Below are 13,861 nucleotides of genomic sequence, written 5' to 3'. Positions count from 1 at the left end.
AACTCCTCCCCAAAATCTGCTAACCCCCCCCCCCCCCCCCTCCAAAAACCACCCCCCTACCCCCACAATAAGTAGATCATAGAGTATCTCACTGCTAGGCCCCCTAGAAATCTGGGGTTATCCAGGAAAAAACTTATTTTTCATATATATCAACTGGCTCCAGAAAGTTAAACAGATTTGTAAATTAGTTCTATTAAAAAATCTTAATCCTTTCAGTACTTATGAGCTGCTGAAGTTAAGGTTGTTCTTTTCTGTCTAAGTGCTCTCTGATGACACGTGTCTCGGGCACCGCCCAGTTTAGAAGAAAATCCCCATAGCAAAACTTCTTCTACTCTGTGCAGTTCCCGAGACATGCAGAGATGTCAGCAGAGAGCACTGTTGCCAGACAGAAAACAACAACTCAATTTCAGCAGCTGATAATTATTGGAAGGATTAAGATTTTTTAATAGAAGTAATTTACAAATTTGTTTAACTTTCTGGAGACAGTATATATATATAAGTTTTTTACCTGGAATACCCCTCTGTATGTATTTATGCAGTATGTGCTCATTTGTCCTACTGTGCCCCCAGAGGAGAGATACAGTATTGCACCATTCTCATTGAAATCAGTGTAATGCATGGACACGCTGGGTCCTCCAGTTGGCGCGACATTGATAATCTGTTACCATCCACATTTAGGCCATTTACTTGACGACGAAGACCTCATCAGCACCCTGCAGAAATCCAAGTTCACGGCCAAGGATGTCTTCAAGAGAATGAGGGATTCTGGGAAGACAGAAGCGAGCATCGAGGTGGCTCGAGACATCTACCTCCCCGTGGCCCTGCGAGGGGCCGTTCTGTATTTCGTCGTGGCCGACCTGATCCACCTGAACTACATGTATCAGTTCTCTCTGCAATGGTTCCATCAGGTTTTTGTGGACGCCATGAAAGCGTCAGCAACTTGTAGATCTCCTATCCCACTGACTTCTTCATCTTCTCCTGGAATAATCCGGCCAATGAGCCGACAGCGGAAAGAAAGAGAAGAAGCGAAGGAGGAGAGCGTCCGGAGCGAGGACATGCGGGAACACCTGGACAATATCTGCAACACTTTAACCAGAAATGTATACAAGGTAATAAGGATTAGAAACACGAAACATGTGCATAGGCTACAAATCTCTAATACATAAAGATAAATCTCTGATATGTATACTAAATAGTGACTCCCAACAAAGCTGAGTCTGAGAAGGTAAATGAATATGCCCCCACCCAATGTAGTACTGCCTAAAATACAGACTCCAAGATAACAAAATTATTTGCAAAAAACGGAGCTACTCATAAATAGTTAGAGAAAAATATATCAAAGCTTTATTGTACATAAATGACAATACATTTAAAACCCCATGATTAAAAAGGAGGAAATCAGCACAGAAAATCAGCAATCCTGGGACATGATAGTCATACCCCATGGATATACCCCATATGTCCCAGAATTGCTACCTTTCTGTGCTGATTTCCTCCTTTTTAATCATGTGTACAGTGTCCATATTAGGACATAATCAGGCATCGACACAAACCTACCTCAGCCGTCAGACAAACCTCCGTCACACCTCAGACAAACCTCCCTCAGCTCTAAGCCAAACCTCCATCACACCTCAGACAAACCTCCCTCAGCCCTCAGCCAAACCTCCCTCACGCCTCAAACAAACCTCCCTCAGCCCTCAGCCAAACCTCCCTCAGCCAAACCTCCCTCACGCCTCAGACAAACCTCCATCACGCCTCAGACAAACCTCCCTCACGCCTCAGACAAACCTCCCTCAGCCCTCAGCCAAACCTCCCTCAGCCAAACCTCCCTCACGCCTCAGACAAACCTCCATCACGCCTCAGACAAACCTCCCTCACGCCTCAGACAAACCTCCATCACACCTCAGACAAACCTCCCTCACGCCTCAGACAAACCTCTGTCACACCTCAGATGAACCTCCCTCAGACAAACCTCCGTCACGCCTCAGACAAACCTCCCTCAGCTCTCAGACAAACCTACGTCACGCCTCAGACAAACCTACGTCATGCCTCAGACAAATCTCCATCACACCTCAGACAAACCTCCGTCACGCCTCAGACAAACCTCCGTCACACCTCAGACAAACCTCCGTCACAGCTCAGACAAACCTCCCTCAGCTCTCAGACAAACCTCCGTCACGCCTCAGACAAACCTCCCTCAGCTCTCAGCCAAACCTCCGTCACACCTCAGACAAACCTCCGTCACACCTCAGACAAACCTCCCTCAACTCTCAGCCAAACCTCCGTCATGCCTCAGACGTCTGCCGAACAGCCATTGATGTAAAGTTTTCCTCGATTCATAGAAAACTGGGAGCGCATGCATAGCACAAGTAGGCAGCGTTAGGAGCGTAGCCCTGCACATGTGCAGTTGTCCATACTGCTCAGAGCGCATGCTCTGTTTTCCTCCGCTACGCTGTTAGCGTAAGGAGGCTGCAAAACTTTAAATGCTGTCCGGCTGACATGTGAGGCATGACGGAGGTTTGGCTGAGAGAGGTTTGTCTGACGGCAGAGGGAGGTTTGTGTCGACGCCTGATGATGTCCTAATATGGACACCATATTGTGGTTTTAAATGTATTGTCATTTATGTACATTTAACTATTTATTTTAGTAGCTCCGTTTTTTGCAAATAGTTAAGGTAATAAGGATGTATATAGAAGAAAAGTCCATTGAAACTCAGCGCTGTGTGTTTCCCAACCAGTATAGAGTAGTAGCCAATGGTCCTGATACAATTGTATCCAGTCTTATACTGGCTACTTTGCTACAATGTATCAAACTCAGCCGTTGGCTGTCCGGGCATGCTGGAAGTTGTAGTTTTGCTACAGCTGGAGGCACTCTGGTTGGGAAACACTTGCCTAGGCTGTGCACTGATCAGGGGCAGCTATTAGACTAGACTGGAATATACTTTATGTTTCAATTCTTCATGATTCTGAATATGTAAGTGAATGCTTTTCTATACACTGAGAAGTGATCAGTCTAGACCAGTTTTTCCCAACCAGGTTGCCTCCAGCTGTTGCAAAACTAAAACTCCCTGCATGCCCGGACAACCGTTGGCTGTCCGGACATGCTGGGAGTTGTAGTTTTGCAAAAGCTGAGGGCACCCTGGTTGGAAAACACTGCTACAATGTATCAGGACCATTGTCTGCTATTCTTCTTCAGTGCAGTGTTTTCCAACCAGTGGTGCCTCCTGCTGTTGCAAAACTACAACTCCCAGCATGGCCAGACAGCCAATGGCTCAATTTGTTACAATAGTATCCAGTCTTATACTGGCTACAATGTATCTGGATCATTGGCTACTTCTCTTCCTCCAGTGCAAAGTATCCAGTAAAAGATTGGATACAATTGTAGCTAACTTAGCCGTTGACTTTCCGGGTATGCTTGGAATTGTGGTTTTGCAACAGCTGGAAGCACACTGTTTGGGAAATACTCCGTTATGGGATTCCCCTCCCAACACCATTCACACTTCATCAAACATACACAAGTTTTTATCTCTTCCTAAGAATTTACATAGAAATACTTAAAGGGGTACTCCGGTGAAAAACTTATTTTTTTTTAAATCAACTGGTGCCAGAAAGTTAAACAGATTTGTAAATTACTTCTATTAAAAAATCTTAATCCTACCTGTACTTATTAGCTGCTGAATACTACAGTGGAAATTATTTTCCGTTTGAAACAGAGAACGGTCTGCTGACATCATGACCACAGTGCTCTCTGCTGACATCATGACCACAGTGCTCTCTGCTGACATCTCTGTCCATTTTAGGAACTGTCCAGTGTAAAAGTAAATCCCCATAGCAAACATATGCTGTTCTGGACAGTTCCTAAAATGGACAGAGATGTCAGCAGAGAGCACTGTGGTCATGATGTCAGCAGAGAGCACTGTGGTCATGATGTCAGCAGAGAGCACTGTGGTCATGATGTCAGCAGAGAGCACTGTGCTCGTGATGTCAGCAGAGAGCACTGTGTTTCAAAAAGAAAATAATTTCAGCTGTAGTATTCAGCAGCTAATAAGTACAGAAAAAATTAAGATTTTTTAATAGAAGTGATTTACAAATCTGTTTATCTTTATGGCACCAGTTGATTTTAAAAAAAAAAGTTTTTCACCGGAGTACCCCTTTAAATACACTTTACAAACAAGTAGAGATATCCATACTTCACCCTGTTATGTGGTCCATTTGCAATCCTGTATGAACAATCCAAGGGAGCGTGCCACGTATTAAAGAGAACCTGTCATCAAACCATATTTTCTAAACTAACTCAGATTATATTCCCTAACTACTCCTAACACCCATTCTGCCCTAAAAAAAAAAAATTCCGAGCTCTAAAAAAGCTGTGTATCATACCTTTCCCCTTGCTCACATTGTGTGAGCTCCCGGCAGGACAAAGTGAGTGTTCCCCAGCAGGGGCGACGTCACTGAAGCCTGTGAGAGCTGTGCCTCGCCATACCCGCATGCACTTCCTGAGTTTGGCTTCTGGAGACCAAACTAACTGTTTGACTTGCAGCAGGGTACAGAACAGAGCCACCTAGTGGCCGTTTTTTTAATCACATTAACAACAGTTAAAGTGTACCTTTCATCAAAAAAACTTTTGATATATTATAGATTAATGTATGCAGAATAACTTTCCAACTGCATTTATTAAAAAATATGCTTCTTTCTATTTAATTTTCCACTTTGAAAAAAATCACCACTAGAGGTCTCCCTACCAGTCCTGGCTGCAAGCCCTTTTTATAGATTTCAGACTCATGCTGGAGTCCTAAATCTCAGACTGCAGCCGGGACACAGACAAGCTCAGCACTGCTCCCTGCCTGTCAATCAGACAGGCAGGAGCCAGCACTGTGCTCATAGCACAGCAGAGCATACTCCTGACTCTGTTTTACTGCATGCCCTCATTCATTTTACTATCTGAGCTCCGATCTTTCTTCTCTCAGCACGTTCAGTTGTAAACAGAGAGGAGAAGATTCAGAGCTGCCAGCTGAGCTTGTCTGTGTCCTGCCGCTGCAGTCTGAGATTTAGGACCCCAGCATGAGTCTGAAATCTATAAAAAGGGCTTGCGGCCAGGACCGGTAGGGAGACCCCTAGTGGTCATTTTTTCAAAGTGGAAAATTAAATAGAAAGAAGCATATTTTTTAATAACATGCAATTGGAAAGTTATTCTGCATACATTAATCTATTATATATCAAAAGTGTTTTTTTGATGAAAGGTTCCCTTTAAAGGTTGAGAATTTTAACAACAAGTAAATAGCAAAGTGTATAACATAAGGAACAATATAATAAAAGTTTGAACACAAAAAAAGAAAGATGTAAAAGTTTAGTTTGGCGACAGGTACTCTTTAAGTGATTAAATCGATTTCTCCCATTACATCCAATTGTTTTTGTATCTCGTCTCAGATCGTCTCCACCGCCCTCCTCACGGAGCACCGGCTTTGCTTCTCCTTCATGCTGACCGTGAACATAATGAAAAACAACGTCGGGCAGGACAAAGCGGCAGGATTTTTACCGCAGTCGGAGTGGGAATTGTTTGTGCGCTTACTTCAGCTGAGCAACGTCGTGAAGAAGGGGAACTCTGCGGAAAATGATGGTAATGTGGCAGGCCCTGCGTGTGAATTGTAGCCTAAAGGGGTGGTCTCTGTCTTGTTGGCTCTCCATAGTGGTCAATATACAACTCCATCGTGTCCTGCTGTCACATGACGTGGTTGCATAACATTTGGAGAGTCGCCATTGGCGCAAACCCCTCATTTGTTACTTTTTGCACCAGGCACCCTGTTTGGGACCACAAGTAATGGGGCAGATTTGTCAGTGTTTGTTTTCCTTCACTTTAAATTGCACCAGAATTTTGCGCATCTCTATCTAAGTATTTATTAGGTGTCATGGCCGCTTCTTTCCTACCTGCCTATTGTGCCTGTACGTGACATTGCAGTCATCCAATTTATTTCCATAAGAAGACTGCAATACCAGGTACAACCACTAGCAAGCGTATGGCACTGTGCCTGGTAAAAATGTATGATGCTGCAGTGTTTGCATTATGGCAGTGGGCTCTCTTAATAATATGGGTCCTGGGAGTCCGACCCCCATTGGTCAGCAATTAGACCAGTGTTCTCCAAACTGCGGCCCTCCAGATGTTGCAAAACTACAGCTCCCAGCATGCCCGGACAGCCAACGGCTGTCCGGGCATGCTGGGAGTTGTAGTTTTGCAACATCCAGGGGCCCCAAGTGTGGAGAACACTGGAAAGTTAGACAGATTTCTAAATTACTTCTATATTTAAATCAGCTGCTGTATGCTCCAGAGGAAGTTGTGTAGTTCTTTCCAGTCTGACCAAAGTGCTCTCTGCTGACACCTCTGTCCATGTCAGGAACTATCCAGAGCAGGAACAAATCCCCATAGCAAACCTTTCCTACTGTGGACAGTTCCTGACATGGACAGAGGTGTCAGCAGAGAGCACTGTGGTCAGACTGGAAAGAACTGCACAACTTCCTCTGGAGCGTACAGCAGCTGATAAGTACTGGAAGGATTAAGTAATTTGCAAATCTGTTTAAAGGGGTACTCCCGTGGAAAACTTTTTTTTATTTTTTAAATCAACTGGTACCAGAAAGTTAAACAGATTTGTAAATTACTTCTATTAAAAAAAAAATCTTAATCCTTCCAGTACTTTTTAGGGGCTGTATACTACAGAGGAAATGCTTTTCTTTCTGGATTTCTCTTCTGTCATGACCACAGTGCTCTCTGCTGACATCTCTGTCCATTTTAGGAACTGTCCAGAGCAGGAGAAAATCCCCATAGCAAACACATGCTGCTCTGGACAGTTCCTAAAATGGACAGAGGTGTCAGCAGAGAGCACTGTGGTCATAACAGAGGAGAAATCCAAAAAGAAAAGCATTTCCTCTGTAGTATACAGCCCCTAAAAAGTACTGGAAGGATTAAGATTTTAAATAGAAGTAATTTACAAATTTGTTTAACGTTCTGGCACCAGTTGATTTAAAAAAAAAATTAAAAAAAGTTTTCCACCGGAGTACCCCTTTAACTTTTTGACACCAGTTGATTTGAAATCCTTGGATCTTTGTTCTCAGTCTTGTTATATATAAAATGTAAATTTCTATTTATCTTTAAGGAACTGAGCAAGTGTCAGAAAAAAGTGACAAGAACGAGCAAGATGAAGGTAATGTCCATCAGAACTCGTCAGGCTTATTAGGGAGACCTCATGGCTACTGCCCCTAGTGGAGAGGATCAGCATGACAGGCTCTAATTGGGGGGGTGTCAGATAGGATCGGCCATTGGTATTTATAGCTGGAATATTTCCCTATACTGATCCCCTCCAATCACCATCCACAGCAATGTCTACACATATAAGGGAGGCTCAGCATGATAGTCAGGATGTCAGTCAGGTTTCCCTTTGGTTTGACAGGCGCCAAAGATGAGGTTTGGGGAGATGGCACCCCGGAGTGGCTGTCAGAGAGCACATGGCGGCAGTGCCAGTACCTGAGCCGATACATGGAGCCATTCTCTGATCTGTGCCCGTCATTGGCTAACAACAAACAGCAATGGAAGGAATTCAGAGATACCAGAGACCTGTATGATCTGCTGGGCAAAGAGTACAAGAAAGGTAATAGAGAGATAGATAGATAGATATGAGAGATATGAGATAGATAGATAGATAGATATGAGAGCTAGATAGATAGATAGATATGAGAGATAGATAGATAGATAGATAGATAGATATAGATATGAGATAGATAGATATGAGATAGATAGATAGATAGATATGAGATAGATAGATATGAGATAGATAGATAGATAGATATGAGAGATAGATAGATAGACATGAGATAGATAGATAGATAGATATGAGAGATAGATAGATAGATAGATATGAGAGATAGATAGATAGATACAGTGGCGTTGCTAGGGTTGGTGTCACCCGGTGCGGTAGAAAATGGTGTCACCCCCATACCTCCCCCCTCCCCCCAGTAAGTTTTTAGCCTGTTGTGACAGACACCATTGTTGTAGCGCATTGTGAGAAATTCCAGTATAATAATCAGATATACCAGTTGCCACAGAATAGGAAAGTGTTAAAGAAGTTTTCACCATTGAAATATACAGCTCCCAGAATTACTTAAAGGGGTACTCCACTGGAAAACATTTACTTTTATATCAACTGGTGCCAGAAAGTTAAGCAGATTTTTTAATTACTTCTATTTAAAATCTTAATACTTACAGTACTTATAAGCTGGTGTATGCTCCACAGGAAGTTGTGTAGTTCTTTCCAGTCTTACCACAGTGCTATTTGCTGACACCTCTGTCCATGTCAGGAACTGTCCAGAGCAGGAAAGGTTTGCTATGGGGATTTGCTCCTACTATGGACAGTTCTTGACATGGACAGAGGTGTCAGCACAGAGCACTGTGGTCAGACAGAAAATAAATTAAAAAAGAAAATAACTTCCTGTGAATCGCTTATACAGCAGCTAATAAGTACTGGAAGGATTAAGATTTTTAAATAGAAGTAATTTACAAATCTGTTTAACTTTGTAGCACCAGCTGATTAAAATTTTTTTTTTCCAGTAGAGTACCCCTTTGAGCAGTGGTAAGGTTATGCTGGGAGTTGTAGTTTCACTCACCATAACAGTAGAACTTACAAGTGACTACAGCTCTGATAGGACACAGAGAGGAGAATGTACAATGATATCAGTGACTACAGGTGACGTCTTCTCTATAGTCTTTCCTTATCTAATTCAGATGGTACATACCGCCAGGACTTGTTCCAGCTAAAACTTCTCTCTGCAGAATGTGACGCCCAGACGTCTCCTCACTATGTCAGCGCATTCTCATCCTCTATATGAAAATAATTATTATTATAAACCTGCCAGACACTGTATCCTCTAAATATAATACTACTATACACTATACTCTTTGATTATAAACCTTCCATACACCATACCCACTGAATATAATACTACCACACACTGTACATTCTGAATATAATACCAACACATACTGTACCCTCTGAATATAAATCTGCCACATACTGTACCCCTGAATATAATACCGCCACACACTATACCCTCTGAATATAATACTACCACAAACTGCACCCTCTGAATATAATACTACCACAAACTGCGCCCTCTGAAAATAAATCTGCCACATACTGTACCCTCTGAATATAAATCTGCCACATACTGTACCCTCTGAATATAAATCTGCCACATACTGTACCCCTGAATATAAATCTGCCACATACTGTACCCCTGAATATAAATCTGCCACATACTGTACCCCTGAATATAAATCTGCCACATACTGTACCCTCTGAATATAATACTACCACCCACTGCACCCTCTGAATATAATACTTAGAGATGAGCAAACTACAGTAAATTCAACTCGTCACAAACTTCTCTGCTCGGCAGTTGATGACTTTTCCTGCATAAATTAGTTCAGCTTTCAGGTGCTCCCGTGGGCTGGAAAAGGTGGATACAGTCCTAGGAGACTCTTTCCTAGGACTGTATCCACCTTTTCCAGCCCACAGGAGCACCTGAAGGCTGAACTAATTTACGCAGGATAAGTCATCAACTGCCGAGCCGAGAAGTTCGTGACAAATCGAATTTACTGTAAGTTCGCTCATCTCTAATAATACTACCACAAACTGCGCCCTCTGAATATAACGTTGCCATACAGTGCACCCTCTGAATATAATACTACCACCCACTGCGCCCTCTGAATATAACGTTGCCATACAGTGCACCCTCTGAATATAATACCACAACCAAAGTAACACCCCTCAACATCCGTTAGCTGATGCTATTACCACGGGAGGGGGGTATTGGTGGTGTTGCTAGTGGATGATGGGGGTGCTACTACTGGGGAGGTGTTGCTGGAGGATGATGAGGGTGCTACTGGCCATCCCCCCTGGCAGTATCACCCCCATCATCCATTGGCAGGATCATCCTCCCGGCAGGAGCACCGCCATCATCCACCATCAGGATATGTTGATGGAGGTGCTGCTGGGGGGGGGGGGGGTGTTGCTGGTGGATGATGAGGGTGCTACTGCCAGGGGGGGAGCATTAGGTAGGCAGCAGTGCCCCCACATTAGGTAGGTCGCAGTTTCCCCACATTAGGTAGCATCTATTCCCCACATTAGGCAGCATAGATTCCCCACATTTGGTACCAGTTCCCCCACGTTAGGTAGGTACCAGTTACCCCACATTAGGTAGCAATTTCCCCACATTAGGTAGCACAGATTCCCCACATTAGGTAGCAATTTCCCCACATTAGGTAGCACAGATTCCCCACATAAGGTAGCATAGACTCCCCACATTTGGTAGCACAGATTCCCCACATTAGGTAGCATAGACTCCCCACATTTGGTAGTAGTTTCCCCACATTAGGCCGCAGGTTCCCTTGCAGGTTCCCCACAATGGGTCAAAGTTTCCCCACAATAGATCGCTGGTTATAGCGGAGCGTCTTGGTGTCACCCCATTAGGTTGGTGTCACCCGGTGCGGGCCGCACCCCCCGCACCCGGGTCGCAACGCCACTGGATAGATATGAGATAGATAGATAGATAGATATGAGAGATAGATATACAGCAACAGAAGAATGCAGCAGCACACTGCCAGCACAAGGATATAGGTGCAACATGAATATGCAGTTAAAACATGGAGAACTATACAGCTATGGTGTAATAGATGCAAATGTGAAACTATGAAATAGTGAGGCACTTAGCTCGCAAGCTAAGTGCTACCTCCATGTTGGCCTTGCACCCCACCCCCCTCTATCAGGTGTGTATATAAGGTGTCTTGGATGTTCCAGACCCTGCCATGCTTACTGAACTGTTCACACAGAGGCATATTCACAGTGTAGGGTCCGTCCCAAGGAGGCCACCTTATCGCGGTGGGACGGTCCAAGCTATTTGACCGCCGGCGGAGACAAATTTGTGAGCTAAGTGCCTCACTATTTCATAGTTTCACATTTGCATCTATTACACCATAGCTGTATAGTCTCCATGTTTTATCTGCATGTTCATGTTGCACCTATGTCCTTGTGCTGGCAGTGTGCTGCTGCATCCTTCTGTTGCTGTATATCTAGCCTAGTAGCGTGCACCTGTAGGCCAGGTCCATATAATAGTTTGGTATCGACTAAAGTGCTGGCTGACTTATTCTTTGTCTGTATGAGAGATAGATAGATATGAGAGATAGATAGATAGATAGATAGATAGATATGAGAGATAGATAGATAGATAGATATATATGAGATAGATAGATAGATATGAGATAGATAGATAGATAGATATGAGATAGATAGATATGAGAGATAGATAGATAGATAGATATGAGAGATAGATAGATAGGAGATAGATAGATAGGAGATAGATAGGAGATAGATAGATATGAGATAGATAGATAGATATGAGATAGATAGATATGAGATAGATAGATAGATATGAGATAGATAGATAGATAGGTATGAGATAGATAGATAGATATGAGATAGATAGATATGAGATAGATAGATATGAGATAGATAGATAGATAGATAGATAGATATGAGATAGATAGATAGATATTCGATCCCTCTTCCTCTATAGGATAAATAATACATTGATTACAGATTCCACAGAAGTTGATCTCCGGTTAGATCCAGGATTTGCTGCGGACCAGGAGATCTCCCCCCCTATTACTATATTTCATTGGGAGACAACGACTTCATTCCAGAAGCTTTTACTGGTAAAATATTTATTAGTTATTAATACCTAAGATTGTATATCAGCACCTGTATATAGTGATTGTGTCCTGTATATAGTGATTGTGTCCTGTATATAGTGATTGTGACCTGTATATAGTGATTGTGACCTCTATATAGTGATTGTGACCTGTATATAGTGATTGTGTCCTGTATATAGTGATTGTGTCCTGTATATAGTGATTGTGTCCTGTATATAGTGATTGTGTCCTGTATATAGTGATTGTGACCTGTATATAGTGACTGTGTCCTGTATATAGTGATTGTGTCCTGTATATAGTGATTGTGACCTGTATATAGTGACTGTGACCTGTTTATAGTGATTGTGTCCTGTATATAGTGATTGTGACCTGTATATAGTGATTGTGTCCTGTATATAGTGATTGTGACCTGTATATAGTGATTGTGTCCTGTATATAGTGATTGTGACCTGTATATAGTGATTGTGTCCTGTATATAGTGATTGTGACCTGTATATAGTGATTGTGTCCTGTATATAGTGATTGTGTCCTGTATATAGTGATTGTGACCTGTATATAGTGATTGTGTCCTGTATATAGTGATCGTGTTCTGTATATAGTGATTGTGTCCTGTATATAGTGATTGTGTCCTGTATATAGTGATTGTGACCTGTATATAGTGATTGTGACCTGTATATAGTGATTGTGTCCTGTATATAGTGATCGTGTTCTGTATATAGTGATTGTGTCCTGTATATAGTGATTGTGACCTGTATATAGTGATTGTGTCCTGTATATAGTGATCGTGTTCTGTATATAGTGATTGTGTCCGGTATATAGTGATTGTGTCCTGTATATAGTGATTGTGACCTGTATATAGTGATTGTGTCCTGTATATAGTGATTGTGACCTGTATATAGTGATTGTGTCCTGTATATAGTGATTGTGTCCTGTATATATAGTGATTGCGTCCTGTATATAGTGATTGCGACCTGTATATAGTGATTGTGTCCAGTACATAGTGATTGTGACCTGTATATAGTGATTGTGACCTGTATATAGTGATTGTGTCCTGTATATAGTGATTGTGTCCTGTATATAGTGATTGTGACCTGTATATAGTGATTGTGACCTGTATATAGTGATTGTGGCCTGTATATAGTGATTGTGGCCTGTATATAGTGATTTTTTTCCTGTATATAGTGATTGTGTCCTGTATATAGTGATTGTGTCCTGTATATAGTGATTGTGGCCTGTATATAGTGATTGTGACCTGTATATAGTGATTGTGACCTGTATATAGTGATTGTGTCCTGTACATAGTGATTGTGACCTCTATATAGTGATTTTGACCTGTATATAGTGATTGTGTCCTGTATATAGTGATTGTGACCCGTATATAGTGATTGTGACCTGTATATAGTGATTGTGTCCTGTATATAGTGATTGTGTCCTGTATATAGTGATTGTGTCCTGTATATAGTGATTGTGACCTGTATATAGTGATTGTGACCTGTATATAGTGATTGTGTCCTGTATATAGTGATTGTGTCCTGTATATAGTGATTGTGTCCTGTATATAGTGATTGTGTCCTGTATATAGTGATTGTGTCCTGTATATAGTGATTGTGTCCTGTATATAGTGATTGTGACCTGTATATAGTGATTGTATCCTGTACATAGTGATTGTGTCCTGTATATAGTGATTGTGACCTGTATATAGTGATTGTGACCTGTATATAGTGATTGTGACCTCTATATAGTGATTGTGACCTCTATATAGTGATTGTGACCTGTATATAGTGATTGTGACCTGTATATAGTGATTGTGTCCTGTATATAGTGATTGTGACCTGTATATAGTGATTGTGACCTGTATATAGTGATTGTGACCTGTATATAGTGATTGTGACCTCTATATAGTGATTTTGACCTGTATATAGTGATTGTGACCTCTATATAGTGATTGTGTCCTGTATATAGTGATTGTGACCTGTATATAGTGATTGTGTCCTGTACATAGTGATTGTGTCCTGTATATAGTGATTGTGACCTGTATATAGTGATTGTGACCTGTACATAGTGATTGTGTCCTGTACATAGTGATTGTGTCCTGTATATAGTGATTGTG

General features: G+C 42.0%; 1 protein-coding gene across 3 annotated transcripts in view; it reads left to right on the top strand.

Moving 5' to 3' along the window:
- DNAH14 (dynein axonemal heavy chain 14) overlaps positions 1–13,861 on the top strand; it is a 410,501-nt gene that overhangs the window by 321,244 nt on the left and 75,396 nt on the right. For all 3 annotated transcript variants that reach the window (XM_056568451.1, XM_056568450.1, XM_056568452.1), the window contains exons 70-74: positions 679–1,109; positions 5,427–5,616; positions 7,145–7,192; positions 7,439–7,636; positions 11,639–11,754. In XM_056568451.1, coding sequence (XP_056424426.1) covers positions 679–1,109; positions 5,427–5,616; positions 7,145–7,192; positions 7,439–7,636; positions 11,639–11,754 — 983 coding nt within the window. The remainder of the gene's footprint in view (positions 1–678; positions 1,110–5,426; positions 5,617–7,144; positions 7,193–7,438; positions 7,637–11,638; positions 11,755–13,861) is intronic.

This window comes from Hyla sarda, chromosome 3, assembly GCF_029499605.1.
Source record: "Hyla sarda isolate aHylSar1 chromosome 3, aHylSar1.hap1, whole genome shotgun sequence".
Taxonomy (NCBI): Eukaryota; Metazoa; Chordata; class Amphibia; order Anura; family Hylidae; genus Hyla; species Hyla sarda.
The sequence above is the reverse complement of the archived record's forward strand: the minus strand, read 5'-3'. Positions and strand labels throughout refer to the sequence as shown.